We start from the raw sequence: 27,526 nt of genomic DNA, 5'->3' as shown, positions 1-27,526 counted from the left end.
CAAACGTCCCAGTCATTAGCACTATTGATGATAGATTATGTGCAGGTGGGGCACTCCAATTCGGGTCATGGTTTTTGTTTGGTTATGACCGATCATTTTACAAAGTTCGCGGTGGCAGTGCCAACCCGAGACCAGACGGCCCAGTCAGCAGCGGAGGCCGTCTGCCGTCGTTTTATACAGGTGTATGGGTGTCCAAGTCGGATACATTCGGATCAGGGGGCCTGCTTTCAGGGGGCCCTGATGAATAAACTATATCACCTGTACGGTATCAAGAAGTCCCGGACTACACCGTATAACCGGCAAAGGGAATGGGGCATGTGAACACTTCAATCGTACACTTCTTCAAGGTAAAGACACTGGAAAAGGATCAGAAATCCAGATGGCCGGAGTATCTCCCCGAACTGATTTGGGCCTATAATAACCGGGTGCACAGCACGACCGGTTACTCACCGTACATGCTTATGTTTGGTCGGGCTGGGAGAGAGCTGGGAGAGTTGAACATGCCCTCGCCTGACAGTAAGCAAGCACGCACTGCAACCGAGTGGACTCGAGAACATCGACGACGGTTGAGGACCGTCCATAAAGTGATGGGAGAGCGGTTGCAGCGACTACAACACCCTAACTCGGGGCCAGTATGGACTGAAGTCTTCTCCCCGGGAGATCGTGTGCTAGTCAGGGAGAAGAGGCCTTGTGGAAAACTGGACAATCAGTGGGAGGCCACACCATATATAGTTTGGCGCAGGGTGGGTTCAGACATACCCGTCTATGAGGTTGAACCAGAGGGGGGTGGAGGTCCTGTTAGAAATTTACATAGAAACATGCTGCGGTTGTGCCGGTTTCGAGAGCAGGCTCCGCCCAGGAGTGAACCGGTTTCCCAGGAAGGGGCGATGACAGATGAGTGGTGGGCGGTGCCCTGGTCCTATCCAGAGGGATTTCCTCCCCGGTCAACTGTAATTGATACGGTGTCACCCTCGAGTGTGGTGGTACCAAGTCAGACACTCCCTTCTCAACTACGTCGGACGACAAGGCCCACGGCAGGGATTCCTCCTCAGCGCTATGCTCAGGAGGAGTTTGTGTGGGGGAACCCTGGGTCTGTGAGAGTGGTGTCAAGGTCGCCACCCTCTAGTGGGGTGGGATGTGAGGGGGTCACAGTCTGGGGCCCCCAAGATGAAACATATGATACTCCAATTGGATACATCTGTGACTACATTGAATAAGCTATAGTGATATAACATGCAGTTTGTGTGACTGGCCACTAGAGGCCCTTAGTCGGACAGCCCCCTTAGAACTAATGGAGCGAGATGTTGACAAATAATATATAAAAAGAAAAGTAATCTTATAGCTGCACCTGATTGGCTTTCTTATTGAAATAGACTGTAAAAAATAGCTTCTTATTTATTTTGTGTATTTTGTTATTTTGTTGCCATGTCCTAACTTCCTGGGAAAAGCTACAGGGGCTGGAGAAAGCAAGTGGCAGGAGGACAGAGAGTCGGCAGTTGGAGAGCAACGGATTCAGATGTGTCTGCTAAATTGTTTACCTGAGGTGTCCTGTGATCAGCCAGAGATTATAGGCTTTATCCACAGCAAGCAAGGGACGATTGTTGACTATATCTGCTGCCTGCTAAAGAGGATCTGTAGTCTTCATTTATAATCAGGAGCTGAGGAGACCAGAGGCCTGCCTGCCCTGAGGCCAGCGGTGAATCATCATCAAGAAAACCAAGCTGCCATTCAAGCCTGCACTGGAGATCTCAGCCTGAAGCATTTTACACTCGGTTAGTGCGCACTTTTAATGGGACTTAAATCCTGAGCTCAGGTCCCTTCCTGCAATCAGGGTGAGGACAAGTTTTGGCACCGCTGCAGCAATTAAAGCTTTACTGCGACAGCAAGTGGATCCACATCCCGGCTCTGGAGTTACAAATAGCCACGTGGAAGTTCAAAGGAGTCTAGCTGAGGTGGGGGAGTGGGCATTACCGGCATTTGGGGGGATAGTGTGGGATTTTTCTGTATTTGGCCTCTGTGAGCCACAGTGCCCCTCAGCCGAGATTCCAGGTACACAGACCCCAAATTTAGTGTTGATTCCTAGTGGCTTCGGTTCGCTGTGTTTGGTTAGGAGATCCTGCCATATTTAGTGGCATTTAGGCAAAATATGAATATTTAAAGGTACAGTACCTAAACGAGGGAATTCCTGGCTGGGGTCCCACTGTGGACAATCTTGGGTTGCTAACAACCCAGAGAGTTTGCATCACCACTTCAGTACACCAGAACATACCTCACTCCGTGTGGTCCGGCTGGATCACGTTGTACATTATATTGTATATAGTTTTCTCTTCTAAAGTCAGTAAAATTATTTTGGTTCACACAGCTCACTGTCCGTGCATTCATTCTTGTGTGGTTCACTGTATCCCAACGGACTCCCTCGGGTCCACCTCTTACAATGAGTGAAATACAATATATATACATTCACAACCTACTTTCACCTGTGTGCTCTGTAGTCATCTGTGAGGCTGAAGATAAAGTTGAATATTCTACAATAGGAATACACAAAACTAGTACAGTGATTGTTATGAAACTGAGAGAAAACAGCTTATCTACAAATAGACTGTTGGATTGGCTAGAAAGAAGATGTTCTTTCTTTGTGCATTATTCAGTAACATTTGAAATGGAATTGGTTGTAAGGGGGAATTATGTATAAAAATTTGCGTTGATTTCTAAGGGATTCAAGGCTGTACTAGACTATTTGCGTTGTGTCAGTGTATCTCCCACTAACTATCTGTATTATATGAATAAGCTATCTAACTATCTATTTAATGTAGTGTGGAAAGCACAGGGCACAGCAATAACACTGCTGTCTCTCTCAGAACTTTAAAAAACTGTAGAAAATGGCTGCGGGGGAGGTTCTTAAAATAGTAAGGGGTAGGCAACTTTCTCATTGGTTGCTAGGGATGTTGCTAAGCTCAGACAAAGACATTGCAGCCTTCTCATTGGCCTACAAGCAAGAAGGGAGGTTACTGCTGAAAAAAAAATTTGAATTTTCAAAATTACAAATATAAATCACTATATTCTAAATATTCGCAAATTCGCGAAGTGCCGATATTCGCGATTCGAATATTCGCGCCCAACACTAGTCACAAGTTTAAAATACATTTTTACCTGTGGTATCACTTGGTGTCTTTGTGATAACTTCTCTGTCTGTTTGATATGTTGGCATGTTTGAAACTGTGGATGGGCTTTCCTCTGTAAAGTCTGCTTTCACAAGAAAACTGTATTTAGAGCAACATTACAAACTGAAATTTAATTTGAATATAAATTAATATACATCTTTACATCAACCAGTATGTAAAGGAAAAAAAGATTTGCAGTGGACACTCTTAGGTCAGATCTAGTGGCCAGCATGGCTCACAATACTTTTACTAGGGGCACACATTTCTGAAGGTAACCTGACTACATGGAAGAAACCCACGTAGTCAGAATTTGTCATACTTTTGCACCAGAATTCTGCGAAAAAAGGTTCCAATTATGTACAATGCTATGGAATGAATGCCACTTTAATAATAAATAATAATAAATATAATAATAATTTTGGCACATGCCATTTTTGAGACCAATTTTTTGACTAATTGTCATCATGGATGAAAGAAAGTGGGTTAGAAAACATTAACTATGGTTATTTGATGTACATCAGATTTATGAACTGTAATTTTTTTTAAAATAGGCACAATTTAATTTAAGTAGGGAGTATCACAAAAAAGTGGTGAAATATGTGGGCTACTGCATTGTACATGCGTTTGTTTTTTTGTGGCTTGTGTGATATTGAAAATGCTTTCAGACAATATCACCCGCACTAGGGATGAGCAAACCCGTGGATGTTCAGGTTCGCCGGGTTCGGCCGAACTTCGGGTCAAAGTTCGGGTTCGGGACCCGAACATGACCCGAACTCGAACCCCATTGAAGTCAATGGGGACCCGAACTTTGGTGCACTAAAATTATTGTAAAATAGTCATAGTAAGGGCTAGAGAGCTGAAAAAGGATGAAAAGGGGGGGGGGGGGGGGTAAGAGCAGGTCAATTGCCCTGCACACAAATGTGGATAGGAAAATGACTTTAAATAACATAGAGTAGAAAAATAAATAAATAATAATAATCTTGAACTAGAAGGAGGTCAAAGTGGAGTAGGAGGTTGAGGAAGCGGTAGACGTGACGGTGTAGTTGGAAGTGGCGGTGCAGCAGGAGGAGATAGCCAAGACAGTTTTTTCCTTTATTTATTTATTATAAATTTGGTAAGATCCCAAAAAATGGAGAAATGGAAAAGAGAACGCAAAGAGAAAGTGCACTGGAGTATAACAATGGCTGGGTGCGGCCGGTATACTTGTCTATTCAGCACAAGGTATGGACAAGTCCTGTGGGATCCATGCCTGGTTCATTTTAATGAATGTGAGCTTGTCCACGTTGGCTGTGGACAGGTGGCTGCACTTGTCTGTGATCACCCCCCCCCCCTGCCATCCTAAACACACATTTGGACAATACACTGGCCACAGGGCAGGTCACCACCTCCAAGGTGTAATGGGCAAGCTCAGGCCATGTGCCCAATTTGGAGACCCAGAAGTTGAATCAGGCAGACTCATCAGTCAGTACGTGTAGGCGTGTGCACATGTACTGTTGCACCATGTTGCTGAAATGCTGCCTCCTGCTAAGACGTTCCGTATCAGCTGGTGGTTCTGGTTGTTGTGGCGTGCTGACAAAGCTTTTCCACATTTCGGCCATGCTAACCCTCCCTTCTGAGGTTCTGGCGGTGCTCCAGCTGTGTTGGCGTCTTCTTCCTCCTCCTCCTCTTCCTTCGCCTTGTGCTTCCACTGAGCCCATGCTGTCAGGTGTGAATGCCATCAGCAGCGCGTCTTTCAGAGTGCGCTTGTACTCGCACATTTTCCGATCACGCTCCAGTCCTTATAGCGGGGATCCAGCAGAGTGGCCAACCAGTAATCAGCACTGGTTAGAATGTGGGCAACTCGTCGGTCATTGTGCAGGCACTGCAGCATGTAGTCGCTCATGTGTTCCAGGCTGCCCAGAGGCAACAACAAGGTGTCCTCTGTGGGAAATTTATGTCTGTGTCCTCTGTATCCCCCAGCCTCGCTCCAGTGATGCCCATGAGCTGCTTTGGGTGCCACCATGCTGTGAACACGGTTCTTCCTCATCATCATCCTCCTCATCTTCCAGAACTGTGTTCCGGCAGACTGGCCCTCCGAGCCACTTGTGAATGACTGGCCTGATAACCGTGGAAATGATCCCTCTTCCTCCTCCTCTTCCTCCTGTGCCACATCCTCTTCTATCATCGCCTGAAGCGTTTCATCATCGGCACTGGCCATGTTGCTGAAGTACTCGAAACAGCGCAACATGGCTCACTCGTTGGTGGTGAAGTGGTGTTGTTCCGCAGAGCGATTTACCCATGCGTGCTGCAGATGAAACTCCACTATCGCCTGCTGCTGCTTGCACAGTCTCTCCAGCATGTGCAAGGTGGTGTTCCACCTTGTGGGTACGTTGCATGTGAGGCGGTGAGCGGGAAGGCTGAAGTTACGATGCAGCGCAGACATGCGAGCAGCAGCAGGGTGAGAATGCCAAAAGCGCGCTCAGACGGACCGCACTTTTTGCAGCAGCTCTGACATAATTTTTCAGGAACCTCTGCACCACCAAATTTAGCACATGCGCCAGGTAAGGGATGTGCATCAAACCGGCAAGCCCCAGAGCTACTATGAGATTTTGCCCATTATTGCACACCACGAGGCCGGGCTTGAGGCTCAGTGGCACCAACCACTTATCGGTCTGTTGTTCCATGCCTGTCCACAGCTCCTGCGTGGTGTGGGGTTTTTCCCCCAAACACATGAGTTTCAAAATAGTCTGCTGTCGTTTCCTCCTGGCTGTGTTGAAGTTGAAGGTGCAGGTGTTACGCTGACTGGATGATGAGGCGGTAGAGGAGGAAGCGGAGTAGGAGGAGGAGGCAATGAGAAACGTCCTGCAATCCTCGGTGGCGGAAGGACATGCGCCAAACTGCTATCCGCCTCAGGCCCAGCTAGTGTACAGTCAGGCCCAGCATTTAGCTAGTGTACAGTTAGGGAGATATAGCGTCCCTGCCTGTGCTTGCTGGTCCACGTATTGGTGGTTATGTGGACTTTGCTACAGATGGCGTTGCGCAGTGCACACATGATTTTGTCCGCCACTTGGTTGTCCAGGGCAGGGATGGCTCGCCTGGAAAAGTAGTGGCGGCTTGGAACCACATACTGTGGGACAGCCACCGCCATAAGGTTTTTAAAAATCTCCGTCTCCACCAGACAGAATGACAGCATTTCAAAGGCCAGGAATTTTGAAATGCTGGCATTCAGGGACAGAGATCGCTGGTGGGTAGGGGGGTATTTCCTCTTTCTCTCTAGTGTTTGGAGGATGGACAGCTAAACGCTTCCATGGGACAGTGTGTATATGCTTCTTGACAGTGACGGTGGTGGTGTTGCTGCTACATCTTCTGTTTGCGGTGTGGCAGGTGCCACTGTCACTCCAAGGGGGGAGGAAGAGGCCGAGACTGCAGCAGAAGAGGGAGCAGGAGGAGCTTGAGATTTTTCGTGGTTTTTGAGGTGTGTACTCAACTGCAGCTCGTGCTTTGCATTTAGATGCCTGGTCATGCAGGTGGTGCTCAGGTTTAGAACATTTATGCCTCGCTTCAGTCTCCGATTGCACAGCGTGCAAACCACTTGCGTCTTGTCGTCAGCACGTTGTCTGAAGAACTGCCATGCCAGGGAACTCCTTGGAACTAGCTTTGGTGTGCTCAGTCCCTGGGTGTGGTGGGCAGTAGCAGGCGTACTGTCTAGGGGACGGCCACTCTGCTTTTGCACCCTGCTCCCTCTTTTGCTATGCGGCTGGCTCTGTGTGACCACCACCTCTTCCTCCAAACTGCACACGTCATGCGCATGATCTTGATTCCATGTGGGGTCTAGGACCTCATCATCATCCACATCATCTTCCACCCACTATTCACCCCTGCCCTCCTTGCCGGTCTGCACACTGCAGAAAATCGCAGCAGTTGCCACCTGTGTTTTTTGTCATCAGAGACATGCTGCGGTGGTCCTCCCATGTCCACATCCTGAAACATAAGTGGTTGGGTATCGATGCACTCAATTTCTTCCACTTCTGGGGCAGGGCTAGGTGGGTTGCCCACAGAAACCCTGCCAGCAGAGTCATCAAAATGCATAAGAGACTGCTGCATGACGGGGCTCAGACTGCTTGGCTGATTTGCAAGGGGGTGAGGTGAAAGACAGATGCCCATGGGCTGCAGGTGCCAACTCTGCACTTTCAGCAGGTGACCGGGTGGGAGACAATGTGAAGGAACTGGAGGCACTGTCAGCCACCCAATCTACTAACGCCTCTAGTTGTTCTGGCCTCACAATTCGTACACCGGTATTCGGGCCTACAAAATAATGCTGAACGTTCTGTCGCCTACGTGCACCTGAGGAAGGTGGTTCATTTGGGCGTGTAGCTGGCACAAATCGACCACGTCCTCTCCCTGCAACAGGAGCTCCACCAACACCAGCAGTACCACGACCAGGGTCACATCCCTTATTTGATGCTCTCCTCATTCTTTGAGGTCACCCACTGAACTGACAGATTAACTATATTAATTTTCCTGTCACATATGCAGTGCAGGTGTACCTCACACCAAAAATGGGTATTTGCAACCACCGAACTAACAGACAGATTAACTATTATATTTTTGTGTTAGGAGTGCAAAGCTGATGTATTGCACCCACAAAAAAATCACTATAGGTCACCAACATAATAAATAGCCAGATGGGATTCCTAACACTCTCCCTCACTTTAGCTGCCAGCTTCCTGTCCCGACACTACTCAGAGATGATAGGCGGTGCTACACGTGATCCAGCTTGTGTAGAGGCTGGGTCACATGATGCACCAGCCAATCACAGCCATGCCATTACTAGGCATGGCTGTGATGGCTTCTAAGTGCCCTCAGCTTAAAAGCTTGCTGATTGGCTGCACTGCATCGCGGGCCGGCAAAAGTTCGAGGAGTATTGCATCAGCAACCTGCCAGCCAATGATCGTTGCTGGCAGGTTGCTGATTTTTTAAAAACTGAATCACAAGCCATATAACAGATCATATTAGTAAATATGATCTGTTATATGGCTTCTCTGCTCCTCTGCTGGTCCTTTTCATCGGTTGGATCCAGCAGAGGAGCAGACTGAACTGTGAGTACCCACCAAACACTGTCCTTAGCCCCAGATCACCTTCCATCACCCCCATCATCCAAATTAACCCCTTGATCGCCCAAGGTCAATCACCTAGTGAAAGACAAAAAGTGATCAGTGTAAACTGTCACTTTTTTTTTTCACTAGTATTGGCTGTTAGGTTTTAGGATTAGTTTAGGCCCCTTGGTTAGGTAGTTTAGGGATCAGTTAGTGCCCAGCCCACCGCACCGCATCGCACCGCAGTCACTTTTATTCGCTGATTAGCGTATCGCTAATCAGCATTTGTACTTTTTTAGTATCTGTAAGTGATCAAAACTGATCACGGTCAGATCTATAATTGTATTAGTGTCACCTTAGCTCGCCCTCCACCCAAAACGCAGTGTTTGCCCGATCAGTTTTGATATTTTTTATCAACCGCAGCGGCCTCCGGTACTTCGCTAGCCTCCCCTTTGTAAGACAGGCTTGCTTTTTTTCTTGGGTAGTCTCAGGGAATACCCCTAAATTTAGTTGCCCAAATGTCAAACAGGGGGTATTCTTCTGAAGAGACCTACAGGATTCTGACCCAGTCGGATGAGGAATGGGAACCCTCATCTGACGAATCTAGCGGGTCAGAATATGAACCTGTAGAAAGCAGTGGCTCTCTGACCCAAAGTTCGGACGAGGAGGTGGAGGTCCCTGATAGAACCAGGCGTACCCGGCCCCGTGTCGCTAGACCACAGGTTGCGCAGGATCCGCTTCAAGAGCAACAGAGTGGGGCTGGCGCTGTCGGATAACGTGGTGAGGCATACACCAGCAGCGCAGCCCTTCCTGGACCTAGTACCAGCACTGCCGTACAACATGGTGAAGTAGCGAGCACCAGAAGGGCAGTTGAAGCTGGTACGGTGGCACGTGCAGTAGTTACCCCGTCACAGCCACCGCACAGACAGGCCCATAGAGCCCCTAGAATCCCTGAGGTGCTGGCAAACCCTGATTGGCAGTCACCAACTTCAGCCGCACCATTAGTTCCCCCTTTCACCGCCCAGTCTGGAGTTCGGGTTGAGACGGCTCAGATCGGTTCGGCCCTGAGATTTTTTGAGCTGTTCTTGACTGCGGAGCTCTTGGACTTAGTCGTGTCAGAAACAAATCGGTATGCCACACAATTTATAACCGCCAACCCGGGAAGCTATTATGCCCAGCCTTTCCGGTGGAAACCAGTCCAAGTTTCCGAACTTAAAATTTTTCTGGGCCTTCTCCTCAACATGGGTCTAACTAAAAAGCATGAATTGCGGTCATATTGGTCCACGAACCCAATTCATCACATGCCCATGTTCTCTGCTGCTATGTCCAGGACACGATTTGAGACCATCCTGCGTTTCCTGCATTTTAGCGACAACACCACCTCCCGTCCCAGAGGCCACCCAGCTTTTGACCGGCTCCACAAAATTCGGCCCCTCATAGACCATTTCAACCAGAAATTTGCAGATTTGTATACCCCAGAGCAAAACATCTGCGTAGACGAGTCCCTAATACATTTTACCGGGCGCCTTGGCTTCAAACAATACATCCCAAGCAAGCGCGCCCGGTATGGGGTCAAATTGTATAAGCTCTGTGAAAGGGCCACAGGCTATACCCACAAATTTTGGATCTATGAGGGAAAAGATCAGACCCTGGAGCCGGTCGGTTGCCCTGACTACCTGGGTAGCAGTGGGAAGACAGTCTGGGATTTGGTGTCACCCTTATTCGGCAAGGGGTACCATCTTTATGTGGACAATTTTTACACAAGTGTGGCCCTCTTTAGGCATTTGTTTCTAGAACAGATTTGCGCCTGTGGCACCGCGCGAACTAGTCGCGTGGGCTTCCCCCAACGGCTCGTTACCACCCGTCTTGCAAGGCGGGAGAGGGCTGCCTTGTGTAACCAAGAACTGCTCACGGTGAAATGGAGAGACAAGTGTGACGTTTACATGCTCTCCTCCATTCACGCAGACACGACAATCCAAATTGAAAGGGCAACCCGTGTCATTGAAAAGCCCCTCTCAGTCCACGACTATAATGCGCTCATGGGAGGGGTGTACTTCAATGACCAGATGTTGGCTCCCTATTTAGTTTCCCGATGCACCAGACGCTGGTATAAGAAGGTGTCTGTATATTTAATTCAATTGGCTCTGTATAATAGTTTTGTTCTCTACAGTAGGGCTGGGAGAACACGATCCTTCCTCAAATTTCAGGAAAAGATCATCGAGAACCTCCTGTATCCAGGAGGTTCCGTGGCCCCAACCACCAGTGTAGTTAGCCGTCTACACGAGCGACATTTCCCCAGTGTCGTTCCTGGTACCTCAACCCAACCGCCACCCCGAGAAAAATGTTGTGTTTGTAGCAGGAGTGGAATAAGGCGTGACACCTGCTATTTCTGTCCTGACTGTCCTGACCACCCTGCCCTATGCTTAGGAGAGTGTTTCCGGAAGTACCACACACAGGTACACTTAGCATAGGGATTGCATCTCACAGGACAGGCACACAGGGCTATTAGGGCCCTTTCTCTCACAGCTGCTGCAAACCTCTCCTTTCACCTGGGATAAAGTGCATAACGTACTTCGCCACAAGTTCAGTTCAATAAAGTTTATATGTTATGTTCAAAAGTTATTATAAAGTTAATAAATGTATTGCGTTGCGGCCTGGTTTTTTCTTTTTTGTTTTGTTTTTTTTACCTTCCAGGTGGACCAACCGATCGACTAGCTGCAGCACTGATGTGCATTCGGACAGAAGCATTGCGCTGCTGTCAGATTACACACAAGTCGGTGTATGCGGCGCTGCAAGACGAGATTTCTCCTCTGCAGTAAAAGATACGTTTGCCAAGGCATATGAGCTGAGGAGGTGGCGGTGTTCATATACGTTGGCAAACACTTTGTATATTAAAAAATATAAAAAATCCCGGCAATGATTTATTCATTCACATCGATTGATGTGAATGGAGAAATCGGGTTTGCCAGGGCATAAGAGCTAAGTGGGTATGGATGTTGGGCGGAGCTCCTATGTCCTGGCAGACGCCTTTCCCCCGCCATTTTTTTTTTTTGGCAGAGATTTTTCCATCCACATTGATTGATGCGAATGAAGAAATCTGTGCCGTTCATTTTTTCTTTCACCCCAGAGGCTGAACGAAAAAAAAAAAATGAATTACCCGTATGCTCAATATAAGGAGAATAGCAGAAACTCCTAATGCTGGGCATACATGTAATGATTGTGGAGACCCTCAAATGCCAGGGCAGTACAAACACCCCACAAATGACCCCATTTTGGAAAGAAGACACCCCAAGGTATTTGCTGAGGGGCATATTGAGTCCATGAAAGATTGAATTTTTTGTCCCAAGTTAGCGGAAAGGGAGACTTTGTGCGAAAAAGCAAAAAAAATAAAAATTTCCGCTAACTTGTGCCAAAAAAAAAAAATTCGAGGAACTCGCCATGCCCCTCATTGAATACCTTGGGGTGTCTTCTTTCCAAAATGGGGTCACATGTGGGGTATTTATACTGCCCTGGCATTTTAGGGGCCCCAAAGCGTGAGAAGAAGTCTGGTATCCAAATGTCTAAAAATGCCCTCCTAAAAGGAATGTGGCCCCTTTGCGCATCTAGGCTGCAAAAAAGTGTCACACATGTGGTATCGCCGTACTAAGGAGAAGTTGGGGAATGTGTTTTGGGGTGTCATTTTACATATACCCATGCTGGGTGAGAGAAATATCTTGGTCAATTGCCAACTTTGTATAAAAAAAATGGGAAAAGTTGTCTTTTGCCAAGATATTTATCTCACCCAGCATGGGTATATGTAAAATGACACCCAAAACACATTCCCCAACTTCTCCTGAGTACGGAGATACCACATGTGTGACACTTTTTTGCAGCCTAGGTGGGCAAAGGGGCCCACATTCCAAAGAGCACCTTTCGGATTTCACCGGCCATTTTTTACAGATTTTGAATTCAAACTCCTTACCAAACATTTGGGCCCCTAGAATGCCAGGGCAGTATAACTACCCCACAAGTGACCCCATTTTGGAAAGAAGACACCCCAAGGTATTCCGTGAGGGGCATGGCGAGTTCCTAGAATTTATTATTTTTTGTCACAAGTTAGCGGAAAATGATGTTTGTTTTTTTTGTTTTTTTTCTTACAAAGTCTCATATTCCACTAACTTGTGACAAAAAATAAAAACTTCCATGAACTCACTATGCCCATCAGCGAATACCTTGGGGTGTCTTCTTTCCAAAATGGGGTCACTTGTGGGGTAGTTATACTGCCCTTGCATTCTAGGGGCCCAAATGTGTGGTAAGGAGTTTGAAATCAAATTCTGTAAAAAATGGCCGGTGAAATCCGAAAGGTGCTCTTTAGAATGTGGGCCCCTTTGTCCACCTAGGCTGCAAAAAAGTGTCACACATGTGGTATCTCTGTACTCAGGAGAAGTTGGGGAATGTGTTTTGAGGTGTCATTTTACATATACCCATGCTGGGTGAGAGAAATATCTTGGCAAAAGACAACTTTTTCAATTTTTTTATACAAAGTTGGCATTTGACCAAGATATTTCTCTCACCCAGCATGGGTATATGTAAAATGACACCCCAAAACACATTCCCCAACTTCTCCTGAGTACGGAGATACCACATGTGTGACACTTTTTTGCAGCCTAGGTGGGCAAAGGGGCCCACATTCCAAAGAGCACCTTTCGGATTTCACCGGCCATTTTTTACAGATTTTGAATTCAAACTCCTTACCACACATTTGTGCCCCTAGAATGCCAGGGCACTATAACTACCCCACAAGTGACCCCATTTTGGAAAGAAGACACCCCAAGGTATTCCGTGAGGGGCATGGCGAGTTCCTAGAATTTATTATTTTCTGTCACAAGTTAGCGGAAAATTATGTTTTTTTTTTTGTTTGTTTTTTCTTACAAAGTCTCATATTCCACTAACTTGTGACAAAAAATAAAAACTTCCATGAACTCACTATGCCCATCAGCGAATACCTTGGGGTGTCTTCTTTCCAAAATGGGGTCACTTGTGGGGTAGTTATACTGCCCTTGCATTCTAGGGGCCCAAATGTGTGGTAAGGAGTTTGAAATCAAATTCTGTAAAAAATGGCCGGTGAAATCCGAAAGGTGCTCTTTGGAATGTGGGCCCCTTTGCCCACCTAGGCTGCAAAAAAGTGTCACACATGTGGTATCTCCATACTCAGGAGAAGTTGGGCAATGTGTTTTGGGGTGTCATTTTACATATACCCATGCTGGGTGAAAGAAATATCTTGGCAAAAGACAACTTTTCCCATTTTTTTATACAAAGTTGGCATTTGACCAAAATATTTATCTCACCCAGCATGGGTATATGTAAAATGACACCCCAAAACACATTCCCCATCTTCTCCTGAGTACGGAGATACCACATGTGTGACACTTTTTTACAGCCTAGGTGGGCAAAGGGGCCCATATTCCAAAGAGCACCTTTCGGATTTCACCGGCCATTTTTTACAGATTTTGAATTCAAACTCCTTACCACACATTTGTGCCCCTAGAATGCCAGGGCACTATAACTACCCCACAAGTGATCCCATTTTGGCGAGTTCCTAGAATTTATTATATTCTGTCACAAGTTAGCGGAAAATGATGTTCTTTTTTTTTGTTTGTTTTTTCTTACAAAGTCTCATATTCCACTAACTTGTGACAAAAAATAAAAACTTCCATGAACTCACTATGCCCATCAGCGAATACCTTGGGGTGTCTTCTTTCCAAAATGGGGTCACTTGTGGGGTAGTTATACTGCCCTTGCATTCTAGGGGCCCAAATGTGTGGTAAGAAGTTTGAAATCAAATTCTGTAAAAAATGGCCGGTGAAATCCGAAAGGTGCTCTTTGGAATGTGGGCCCCTTTGCCCACCTAGGCTGCAAAAAAGTGTCACACATGTGGTATCTCCATACTCAGGAGAAGTTGGGCAATGTGTTTTGGGGTGTCATTTTACATATACCCATATCTTGGCAAAAGACAACTTTTCCCATTTTTTTATACAAAGTTGGCATTTGACCAAGATATTTATCTCACCCAGCATGGGTATATGTAAAATGACACCCCAAAACACATTCCCCATCTTCTCCTGAGTACGGAGATACCACATGTGTGACACTTTTTTACAGCCTAGGTGGGCAAAGGGGCCCACATTCCAAAGAGCACCTTTCGGATTTCACCGGCCATTTTTTACAGATTTTGAATTCAAACTCCTTACCACACATTTGGGCCCCTAGAATGCCAGGGCAGTATAACTACCCCACAAGTGACCCTATTTTGGAAAGAAGACACCCCAAGGTATTCGCTGATGGGCATAGTGAGTTCATAGAACTTTTTATTTTTTGTCACAAGTTAGTGGAATATGAGACTTTGTAAGAAAAAAAAAAATCATCATTTTCCGCTAACTTGTGACAAAAAATAAAAAGTTCTATGAACTCACTATGCCCATCAGCGAATAACTTAGGGTGTCTACTTTCCAAAATGGGGTAATTTGTGGGGTGCTTGTACTGTCTGGGCATTGTAGAACCTCAGGAAACATGACAGGTGCTCAGAAAGTCAGAGCTGCTTCAAAAAGCGGAAATTCACATTTTTGTACCATAGTTTGTAAACGCTATAACTTTTACCCAAACCATTTTTTTTTTACCCAAACATTTTTTTTTATCAAAGACATGCAGAACAATAAATTTAGAGCAAAATTTATATATGGATCTCGTTTTTTTGCAAAATTTTACAACTGAAAGTGAAAAATGTCATTTTTTTGCAAAAAAAAGTTAAATTTCGATTAATAACAAAAAAAGTAAAAATGTCAGCAGCAATGAAATACCATTAAATGAAAGCTCTATTAGTGAGAAGAAAAGGAGGTAAAATTCATTTGGGTGGTAAGTTGCATGACCGAGCAATAAACGGTGAAAGTAGGGTAGGTCAGAAGTGTAAAAAGTGGCCTGGTCTTTAAGGGTGTTTAAGCTAAGGGGGCTGAAGTGGTTAAAGGGATTCTTTCACCTATACTGACCGTTATAGAACACTAACACCATTATCAGCATTATAGTCCCCATATATGAATGCTACTTACTATTTAGCTGTCCATCGCTTATTTTCTTCAAAAAACACTTTCATTCAATATGCAAATTAGGTCTGAAGGTGCCCAAGGGCGGCGTTCAAGCGGCCGGTGTCTGAATGGGGAATAAAGTGCGCAGGCGCGGCAAATCTTGTGAACGGTGCTGGCGCTGGATTTCTGAAGAACCTAGGGCAGGTCAGAGGGGTGAAAGGGGAGGGGTTTCATATGAATAGCGACGAGGGGCCTGCGACCGGCCACTTGAACGCCACCCCTGGGCACCTTCAGACTTAATTTGCATATTGAATAAAAGTGTTTTTTTAAGAAAATAGGCTACAGACAGCTAAACAGTAAGTAGCATTCACATATGGGGACTATAATGCTGATAATGGTGTTAGTGTTCTGTAACGGTCAGTATAGGTGAAAGACTCCCTTTAAATGCCTGAACACCGAACTCGAACTTTTGCTGCAAATTTCGAGTTTGGGTCTGTGTACCCAAACTCGCAAAGTTCGGTACAGACCCGAACTTTGCAGTACGGGTTCGCTCAACACTAACCCACACATTACAGAAGTGACCATTATTATGTATCCTTGATTTATATATAATAGGGTAAGAACTTACCTAATATGCTCACGTGCAAATTTTTACTTGGCTTTGAATCTATCAGCCTTCCAAGTTTTTGTACTTGATAGCTACAGAAATATACAGCATCAGTCCTTTGGATAGAGATGCTTATCTCATTGATTACCATTTTTAAAAAGGATGTTGCCATAAAGATTTCCATTCCATTTCTATAAAATGTAATCTGTTTCCATTCAGAGAGGCCAGGAGTAGAACATTTCATAGTAACAGGCATTCCTGGGATATTTGGCTGCTCTGATGAAATCAATGGCGGAGGTAGAGGCTCTATAACATACAGAATTAAGATGTAAGTGTAGAAATTAAATTTTGTGTGAAAAACAGGTGAACTATATAACACAACTTGCCATTTTTCTGATGGAAAAAAGTTGGCGCACCTGCCTGTTTTGCATAACAATTTGCATTGTTTAACCTTTTTTAATGGCTCTTACCACTTGTAGAAAAAAAGCATCAGTGGCTTAACAAGAAAGGTGCATTGATTGCCAGAAGATGTGCTAAATTTATTAATAAATTAGCTGCATCGTACCCAATGAACCTTTGACTAAGATTATCTTATGAAACACCACCAGTAAAAATGCCCTGTATAGTTCAATTAATGAATGCAGGATTCCAGCCTTTGGCTGGTTTAGCACGAGTGAGTTCAGCGCATTTAACTCGCAGGGTGTGTCTGTGGAAGCATCCGTACTGACCTCCCTAGCACGGACATTGATTTATAATGCTATGTAACTCTTAGAGTTCTGGAATGTATTGTATAAGGGTCCATTCACACTTCCGCAATTTAGTTCCGCATTATGCGGAACAGAATTGGGGACCCATTCATTTCTATGGGGCAGCACGATTTCCGGGTCCGCAATTCCGTTCCCGAAAAAAATTGAACATGTCCTATTCTTGTCCACAATTGCGGACAAGAACAGGCATATTCTATCAGTGCCGGCAATGTGCGGTCCGCAAAATGCGGAAAGCACATTGCCGCTCTCCGTGTTTTGCGGATCCGCAGATCCTTAGATCCGCAAAACACTTTGCGAACGTGTGAATGGACCCTTACACTGACAGCATTATGGTCTCCAAGGAATGAGAATTTTTAGGAAAACTTGTTATCTATTTTTGTTTATTTTTTATTATTTTTTTGTTTATTTTTCCCTCCCTCTCCCTCCACCCCAAACTGTGGAACACAATGACAGCAATTGTAAATCATGTCTAATTGACACTGACATACATAGCTAAGGCTACTTTTACACTAGCATTGTTTAAATCCGGCGTTCAATTCAGACACCGGAACTGCCCGCCGGATCCGGAAAAACGTGTGAAAACGGATTACATTTGAATCCTGATCAGGATTTTGATCACAATGAAAAAATGCATTGGAAAAAACGGATCCGCATTTATGGACTTTAACTTTTTTTTCACATTTTTCGGGGTTAACATGCAAAAGCTGGATCTGGTTTGACTGAACACATGGCGTTAATGCAAGTCAATGGGAAATAGACCGGATTCGGCGTTCAGTCAAAGTGTTCAGGATTTTTGGCCGGAGCTAAAAATACAACATGCTACGGTTTTCTGAAAAGCCTGATCAGTCAAAAAGACTGAACTGAAGACATCCTGATGCATCCTGAACGGATTACTCTCCATTCAGAATGCATTAGGATAAAACTGATCAGTTCTTTTCCGGATTTGAGCCCCTAGGACGGAACTCAGCGCCGGAAAAGAAAAACACTAGTGTGAAAGTACCCTAAGGGTAAACCCACGTTTGATGGCGTTAACATACAGTATGCGGCACATGTGTTATGCTTTTTCATATTCCAAAGTTTCCAAAAATGTACCCTTATCAGGGGGCAGATTATGTTTAAACAAACACAGTGTTAAAGGGATCCTGTCATCAACTTTATATTTCAGCAGTGTGTCACTCATGAGCTAAAAGTAAGTGGTTGCCGAGAACTGGCTTCATAATCATTACAGCCCAGGCCTTTAAAATAGTCAAATCTACCTGAGAAGAGTCATGGTTATTCATAATCTCCTCCTCTCCCGCCAATCTGCTGATGATTGGCAGTTCAGGGGGTCAGAATTACTGCCCGTACAACATGCAGTAGGTTGGCTGTCTATGGGTAGTAGTAGTAATAGTAGTAGGGGTGGTAGTAGTGGTAGTGGTAGTAGTGGCAGATGTTTTGTATTAATAGTTGTGGCAGTAGGGGATTATAAGCGAGTAGTGTTGAGCGAGCATGCTCGACCGAACTGCTGTTCGGCTCGAGCATCGCTATTCTCGGCACATCGGAGTGCAGTCCGAATACTGCGGGTGCTCGAGTACAATTTAATACAATGAAAGTCAATGGGAGACCCGAGCATCAAACCAGGCACCCCCTGCTCTGAAGAAGAGAGGGTGTCTGGTTCACAAAAAAAGGTTAGAAATTGATGGAAACCCCATCAAAATGGTTTGGAAACAGCATTAAGAAGATGGCTGGATGTGTCTTGGACTCCTATTATCTACGACATACAATAGACAACCACACAAAGGCTATATGCCAAAAGCCATGTATAGTAAGGTCCATAAATATTGGGACATTGACACAATTCTAACATTTTTGGCTCTATAAACCACAATGGATTTGAAATTAAACGAACAAGACGTGCTTCAACTGCAGACTGTCAGATTTAATTTGAGAGTATTTACATCCAAATCAGGTGAACGGTGTAGGAATTACAACAGTTTGCATATGTGCTTCCCACTTGTTAAGGGACCAAAAGTAATGGGACAATTGGCTTCTCAGCTGTTCCATGTCCAGGTGTGTGTTATTCCCTCATTATCCCAATTACAATGAGCAGATAAAAGGTCCAGAGTTCATTTCAAGTGTGCTATTTGCATTTGGAAACTGTTGCTGTCAACTCTCAAGATGAGATCCAAAGAGCTGTCACTATCAGTGAAGCAAGCCATCATTAGGCTGAAAAAAACTAAACAAACCCATCAGAGAGATAGCAAAAACATTAGGCGTGGCCAAAACAACTGTTTGGAACATTCTTAAAAAGAATGAAACGCATCAGTGAGCTCAGCAACACCAAAAGACCCAGAAGACCACGGAAAACAACTGTGGTGGATGACCAAAAAATTCTTTCCCTGGTGAAGAAACCACCCTTCACAACAGTTGGCCAGATCAAGAACACTCTCCAGGAGGTAGGTGTATGTGTGTCAAAGTCAACAATCAAGAGAAGACTTCACCAGAGTGAATACAGAGGGCTCACCACAAGATGTAAACCATTGGTGAGCCTCAAAAACAGGAAGGCCAGATTAGAGTTTGCAAAACGACATCTAAAAAAGCCTTCACAGTTCTGGAACAACATCCTATGGACAGATGAGACCAAGATCAACTTGTACCAGAGTGATGGGAAGAGAAAAGTATGGAGAAGGACAGGAACTGCTCATGATCCTAAGCATACCACCTCATCAGTGAAGCATGGTGGTGGTAGTGTCATGGCATGGGCATGTATGGCTGCCAATAGAACTGGTTCTCGTATTTATTGATGATGTGACTGCTGACAAAAGCAGCAGGAGGAATTCTGAAGTGTTTCAGGCAATATTATTTGCTCATATTCAGCCAAATGCTTCAGAACTTATTGGACGGCGCTTCACAGTGCAGATGGACAATGACCCAAAACATACTGCAAAAGCAACCAAAGAGTTTTTTTATGGGAAAGAAGTGGAATTTTATGCAATGGCCAAGTCAATCACCTGACATGAATCCAATTGAGCATGCATTTCACTTGCTGAAGACAAAACTGAAGGGAAAATGCCCCAAGAACAAGCATGAACTGAAGACAGTTGCAGTAGAGGCCTGGCAGAGCATCACCAGGGATGAAACCCAGCGTCTGGTGATGTCTATGCATTCGAGACTTCAGGCTGTAATTGACTGCAAAGGATTTGCAACCAAGTATTAAAAAGTGGAAGTTTGATTTATGATTATTATTCTGTCCCATTACATTTGGTTCCTTAACAAGTGGGAGGCACATATGCAAACTGTAATTCCTTCACCGTTTACCTGATTTGGATGTAAATACCCTCAAATTAAAGCTGACAGTCTGCAGTTAAAGCACGTCTTGTTCGTTTCATTTCAAATCCATTGTGGTGGTTTATAGAGCCAAAAATGTTAGAATTGTGTCAATGTCCCAATATTTATGGACCTGACTGTATATGAAGCCATTAATCTATCCATGAGACAGATGACAGGCTGAGTCAGCATACCTTACGATGGCAGCCTTTTGCACTATGAGATATTCGAAACCAGCTCTCATCTGACTGAGAGCCAGTAAGCCTCAAAGTTACTTCAGATCTGTTGGATGGCTTGGGTGGAACTGCACACCTAGATCAATATCATTAGGGTCACAAAAGGTTTTCTGATTGTCCTAACATAATATTCAATAACCTTTCAATACAGTTCTATCATATAAAAGCTCATTTGCATAAACATGGACATATGGGAAAGACATGTAAAAGAGCAGAATCTGCCTTGTTTTTCAGCTGAAAAAACATTTGCATGGAAAAATCACAATCTACACTACTCATGAACAGCGCCATCTATTGGTTTTATAGTCTTATGACAAGACTAATAGTCTTGTCATAAGACTATGAAACCAATACATGGCGCTGTTCATGACTTATGAACAGCACCATCTATTGGTTTCATAGTCTTATGACAAGACTATTAGTCTTGTCATAAGACTATGAAACCAATAGATGGCGCTGTTCATCTTGTTGGGGCGCTAGTAAGTGGGGCACACTGCTCAACAGAGTCCACACACCATGTAGAACTCAGTTTATAATAGCCAGCACTAACACCGAGGTGTATATTGGATTGCTGCTATCATTCACACATCTTCTAGCACTTTATCTGTGGTAATATAAGTTTCCTAGGGTGTATCTGAGGACTATTTCCCTGCTTGTAATGACTCAAACAAAGCCATCTATTGGTTTCATAGTCTTATGACAAGACTATGATTTCAAAAGATGGTGCTGTTCATGAGTAGTGTAGATCGAGAATATTCTAATTGTGAATTTTTATCGCAAATTTTCCAAGAAAAAGGCTACACTAATAGTCTTGTCATAAGACTATGAAAGCAATAGATGGTGCTGTTCATGAGTAGTGTAGATCGCAAATTTTCCATGCATGTCTTTCCCATATACCCATGTTTATGCAAATGAGTTTTTACATGACAAAACTTTATAGAAAGGTTATTGAATATTAGGTTAGGCTCTCAGTCAGATAAAAGCTGTTTTTGGAATGTCCCATAGTGCACAAGGCTGCCATCGTAAGGTATGCTGACTCAGCCTGTCCTCTGTCTCATGGATAGATTGATGGCTTACACATACCTGGATTTTGGCATATAGCCTTTGCGTGTTTGTCTATTGTATGTCGTAGATAATAGGATTCCAAGACGAATCCAGCTATCCTCTTAATGCTGTTTCCAAACTATTTTGATGGGGTTTCCATCAATTTCTAACCTTTTTTTGTGAACCAGACAACCTCTTCTCTTCTGAGCAGGGAGTGCCTGGGGTTCTCCTATTGACTTCCATTGTGCTTGGGTGCTCAGTAGAGCACACAAGCATACCGATGTGTTCGGCCAGAGCACACGAGCACTTTGGTGCTCGATCAACACTATCAGCGAGGAACAGCAGCAGCTAAGGCAGCAGCAGCCATATAGTACATGTTGGCAGGCAGCAGCACGATGGAGGGAGCAGCATCTTTATGGAAGTTGATGGTAGGTACAGGCAGCAGTAGTGGCATGATGGAGGCAACAGCAGCCATAAAGAACATGATGGTCGGCAGGCTGCAGCAGTGGCATGATGGCGGTGGTGGCATGATGGAGCCAGCGGCCATACAGAACATGATGGTTGGCAGGCCGCAGCAATGACATTATGGCAGTGGTGGCATGATGGAAGCAGCAGCAGCAGCCGCCGTACTGAAAATTATGGTTGGCAAAACTCAGCAGTGGCATGATGGCACAAGCAGCATGATGTAAGCATAATGTTAGAAAAGATTCTCAAGAATTAGTCATTTATTTCACTTAAACCTATGCTCATTCTGGGCTTGAGAGTCCAATAGGTGATCCTACTCAATTATTGACATCCTTTTCTGTATGAGTGTATATATTAGGGCTGCACGATATATCGAAAAAATAATCGAATCGCGATAATCGGCAAATGCGATATGGCGATTTGGCCGACCCGAAAATGCTGCGATTATATATGAAGGGGTCCCACGCACATAACTGGCTATGTGTGTAAAGTATTTTACTACTGTCTGAAACAAGCTCTCTCCTATTGATAAAATGGCCAGCCTCTGTACTCACTTTCACTATGAATGCACTGCAGCGAGCGGCAGCGAGCGGGCCGGTTTGCGCGTGAATGACGTCACTTAGTCACGCTCCTGCTTCCTGAATTAAGTGGGAGGAGCGTGAGTAAGTGACGTCAGTCACGCACCGGCCGGCCCGCTCGCTGCAGTGCATTGATAGTGAAAGTGAGTACAGAGGCTGGCCATTTTATCAATAGGAGAGAGCTTGTTTCAGACAGTAGTAAAATACTTTACACACAAAGCCAGTTATGTGCGCAGTTTAGGACACATGAGGGGACACATAGGGCCATGAGGGGGACCAGCATAAGATGCTATATGTGTGTCTTATGCTGGCCCCCCTCATGGCCCTATGTGTCATAGCACACATCCCCTATAACAGCGCCATCCACAGATCCACCCCATAACAGCGTCATCCACAGGTCCCCCTTAAGTGTCCTCCACAGATCCCCCATAACACTGTCCTCCACAGATCCCCCATAACAGTGTCCTCCACAGATCCCCCATAACAGTGTCCTCCACAGATCCCCCATAACAGTGTCCTCCACAGATCCCCCATAACAGTGTCCTCCACAGATCCCCCATAACAGTGTCCTCCACGGATCCCCCATAACAGTGTCCTCCACAGATCCCCCATAACAGTGTCTGCCACAGATCCCCCATAACAGCGTCATCCACAGATCCCCCACATAACAGCGTCATCCACAGATCCCCCACATAACAGCGTCATCCACAGATCCCCCACATAACAGCGTCATCCACAGATCCCCCACATAACAGCGTCATCCACAGATCCCCCACATAACAGCGTCATCCACAGATCCCCCACATAACAGCGCCCTCCACAGATCCCCCATAACAGTGCATCATCCACAGATCCCCCATAACAGTGCATCATCCACAGATCCCCCATAACAGTGCCATCCACAGATCCCCCATAACTATGTCATACCCAGCCGCGTCAGCGGCTCATATGGGAAAATCCAAGCAAATAGACCTCTAGCACAATTCCCTTAAAATATTGCATCGCATATCGTTATCGCAATTTTTAGGGCCCTAATTGCAATTGCACAAAATTCCCATATCGTGCAGCCCTAGTATATATATATATATATATATATATATATACAGTACAGACCAAAAGTTTGGACACACCTTCTCATTCAAAGAGTTTTCTTTATTTTCACGACTATGAAAATTGTAGATTCACACTGAAGGCATCAAAACTATGAATTAACACATGTGGAATTATATACATAACAAACAAGTGTGAAAAAACTGAAAATATGTCATATTCTAGGTTCTTCAAAGTAGCCACCTTTTGCTTTGATTACTGTTTTGCACACTCTTGGCATTCTCTTGATGAGCTTCAAGAGGTAGTCCCCTGAAATGGTTTTCACTTCACAGGTGTGCCCTGTCAGGTTTAATAAGTGGGATTTCTTGCCTTATAAATGGGGTTGGGACCATCAGTTGCGTTGAGGAGAAGTCAGGTGGATACACAGCTGATAGTCCTACTGAATATATAATGTTAGAATTTGTATTATGGCAAGAAAAAAGCAGCTAAGTAAAGAAAAACGAGTGGCCATCATTACTTTAAGAAATGAAGGTTAGTCAGTCAGCCGAAAAATTGGGAAAACTTTGAAAGTAAGGGCTATTTGACCATGAAGGAGAGTGATGGGGTACTGCGCCAGATGACCTGGCCTGCACAGTCACCGGACCTGAACCCAATCGAGATGGTTTGGGGTGAGCTGGACCGCAGAGTGAAGGCAAAAGGACCAACAAGTGCTAAGCATCTCTGGGAACTCCTTCAAGACTGTTGGAAGACCATTTCAGGTGACTACCTCTTGAAGCTCATCAAGAGAATGCCAAGAGTGTGCAAAGCAGTAATCAAAGCAAAAGGTGGCTACTTTGAAGAACCTAGAATATGACATATTTTCAGTTGTTTCACACTTGTTTGTTATGTATATAATTCCACATGTGTTAATTCATAGTTTTGATGCCTTCATAGTCATGAAAATAAAGAAAACTCTTTGAATGAGAAGGTGTGTCCAAACTTTTGGTCTGTACTGTATATATATATATATATATATATATATATATATATATATATATATACCTACAGTTTGTGCTGCATTTTTAATGTGACAGGATCCTTTTAATAGGTACAGTAACTGAATTTTTGATCAATGGGACTTTGATAACTGGAAATAAATAAAAGAATTCTGAAATGGAAATATACTTTCAAATCTATCAAAGCTGAGTTTTTTTGCAACTTTATAAATTTACCATTACTTAACAAAAAGCACCCATGCCAGAGGGTGAAAGCACAGAAAGGCTTCTGGCTGATATACAGTAGTTGCATGATATTGAGATTTTCATCTCTGCGTTTTCAGGTTCAGATGGTTGCATTCCCTAGATTTGTGACAATGATTATTGAGTATTCTGTAAAGTATTTCTAACAATGTATCAAAACATAAGTAAGAGGTTCAGGTTGGGGCATTAATTAGCACATAGTAATAATGATGATAAAAGATTCAATTGGGGAAAAATATTTTAGCTAATTTTTTACTAGAAAAAATAGTGATAGTATAAAATCAGACAGATATTTCTTATCAGCAGCCACGTATACAGGTAGATAGAAAAGCATGAATGTTAATTATAATACATTACCATACACATGGATTGCTTTCTCGTTACTTTTTCTACCCCTTGTTTCACACATATAAATCCCTACATGTGAGTTGTCCAGTCTTGATATGATATATGATGAATTATTTTGTGAGATGATGGCAGAGTCCTTATAAAATACAGATGAATCATTTCTGCTTTCTTCAGAAACCAAGCATGTCAATGAAATAGTTTCCCCAATTACATAACCATGGTAGTCAGGATATGCTACTAGCTTTGGGAAAATGTTGGAATCTGAAAGAGAACATTTAAACATATAAGTCTTTGAATTTAATTTATTTACATGTTTTTCCAGATGTTTTACGAGCCTCGCCTAACAACCCGAGCAAGTGTAATAGAAGCGCGGCAAATTTTACAATTCTAGCCTATTAATACACTGTTCTAATACTGAGGTGGCTCTCTCCACTCTAGTCCAGTCACTCTGTAGTATGCCATAAAGATACTCAATATTATGACTATTGTGAATTAGAGTATAGTGTGTTTACTCATATAAACCTAATGAAAAATGTATATGTAGATAGTATACAGTTTTGTGTATTGTACTGCACAGTATGTATAACAATTACTTAATATCTTGCAGTGTTTTGTAAGGCTGTATTCTTTGGCTGAATAGAGAAGAGGTGCTGTTGTGAAGCATTGATGCCAATCAAAATAGGTGAAGAGTATGTGATTTTCCTACTCCTGCTGTCTCTCCTATTGCCTGAATTACTACCGTATGTATATAAAGGAGGTAATTTGGGCAAACTAAATAATAAGTTGAAGAATATGTAATATATAAATATATATTTTTTTACAATATACATGAAGTAGCTTTAGGTAACTCCAACAAAGCTATGCTTGAGGGCAGCCTTTTCACTTTCTAGTCATGCTACATACACTATCAGTTAGCTTTCAGTCTATGGGCACTATAGATATTTCCTAGAGTTTGTGTATTAATGTAGGTTAAAATGAAATGTATGGCTCTATTTTAATGTAGACAGTGGATCACATTTAAGAAAACTACTAACAAAGATACCTTACCCTCTAGGTCACTGAGATATCCATGATATAACATAGCTGAAATAGAAGGATGGAGATAAAATCTGTTTATTATATAGATCCAAAAACAATAGATTTTGAGGTTCTCAACTTAATGCATACATTTCATATAATAATAATACAGTAATTAGAATAGTATATGTGATCATTAAAGCAACTCTCAATCCCGTCAACCTCCTTAAACCTCATTTGCCTCAGTATGTGTGGCAACTACATTACATTCTTTTCTCACTAATCGTTTAGTGTTCTGTACTTTATAATAATTCTGCTATTGCTGTAATAGAAATCAGCTTTCTATAAACTGATTTTATGAGCATGTGAAAAGATGAATGGGGTTGGGGAGTGGCCAGGAAGTAGCAGCTTTAACCAATGGTAAGAGAAATGGTATGTACAAGACCTTGTGCATGAGACTGTATGTACTGTATTTTGCGGCCTGCAAAGCACATAAACTGACCGTGTGCATCCCACACTTTCCTCTTTCCTGCCTACTCAGTGAGAGGCCCTTAAGTTCATTTTACGGGGATCTTTATCAAGCATGGTTCCCATCGTAAAAAAAGAAAAGGCCATCAAATTATAGCCCTTCTCACGAGAGTAGATGCCCTAGAAGCACTGCATAAATGGACCGTTTTAATTGGCTACTGATGCAGACCTTCTTAAATTCAAAGACTCCCTGAAGACTCTTTTAGACCAACAGTATAGGAGATTCCGTGACCAGGACCACAGTTAATTCTAGGAGTATTCCAATACAGGTGAAACTCGAAAAATTTGAATATCGTGCAAGTTCATTTATTTCAGTAATGCAACTTAAAAGGTGAAACTAACATATGAGAGAGACTCATTACATGCAAAACAAGATATTTCAAGCCTTTATTTGGTATAATTTGGATGATTATGGCTTACAGCTTATGAAACCCCAAAGTCACAATTTTGAGGTACCCTTTGCTCAGGGGGTATGTATTAATTAGCTGACTATAGTGTGACACTTTGAGCCTAGAATATTGAACCTTTTCACAAAATTCTAATTTTAAGCTGCATTAATGCAATTCCTTTGAATTTGCATTACTGAAATAAATGGACTTTTGCACGATATAATTTTTTTTTTGAGTTTCACCTGTAAATGCGGTAATCTGCTTTTATGGCTTTTTTTTACCCTAGGTCATCTAAAACATTCATCCCCCACATTGTTACGCCTGATGGTAATGCCACTCACACCGAGCCAGAGATTGTAGGGACCTTCCAGTCATATTACTCTCAACTGTATGGTATCATAGGACAATATGCGGTTATGCCACCCTCTTCTTTGACAACCCCCATTGAGTCCTATATTTCGGAAATGGCATTACCGGCATTCCCTGATTATCCACAAACTCTAGGCCTCCCTTGAGTAGGCACAGTACTTTACTCAAGCACATACTCACATTATGCACATACTACAAATTATGGGATTCCTTGAAATCTAAGGGAATAGGGTCTAGGAGAAATGGTCTGCTAACTCCCATTTTCCATAACACAGCATTCCCACCTGGAG

The 27,526-nt window shown here is 43.7% G+C and overlaps 1 protein-coding gene across 1 annotated transcript in view; it reads right to left on the bottom strand.

The window, feature by feature from the left end:
• LOC120990832 overlaps window positions 1–27,526 on the bottom strand; it is a 144,179-nt gene that overhangs the window by 51,932 nt on the left and 64,721 nt on the right. Inside the window, exons 3-7 of the mRNA XM_040419734.1 lie at window positions 25,981–26,016; window positions 24,943–25,194; window positions 15,923–16,207; window positions 3,151–3,243; window positions 2,472–2,525 (exon numbers count right to left, since the gene is read on the bottom strand). Coding sequence (XP_040275668.1) covers window positions 2,472–2,525; window positions 3,151–3,243; window positions 15,923–16,207; window positions 24,943–25,194; window positions 25,981–26,016 — 720 coding nt within the window. The remainder of the gene's footprint in view (window positions 1–2,471; window positions 2,526–3,150; window positions 3,244–15,922; window positions 16,208–24,942; window positions 25,195–25,980; window positions 26,017–27,526) is intronic.

The sequence above is a fragment of the Bufo bufo genome, chromosome 2 (assembly GCF_905171765.1).
Source record: "Bufo bufo chromosome 2, aBufBuf1.1, whole genome shotgun sequence".
NCBI classification, from domain to species: domain Eukaryota; kingdom Metazoa; phylum Chordata; class Amphibia; order Anura; family Bufonidae; genus Bufo; species Bufo bufo.
The sequence above is the reverse complement of the archived record's forward strand: the minus strand, read 5'-3'. Positions and strand labels throughout refer to the sequence as shown.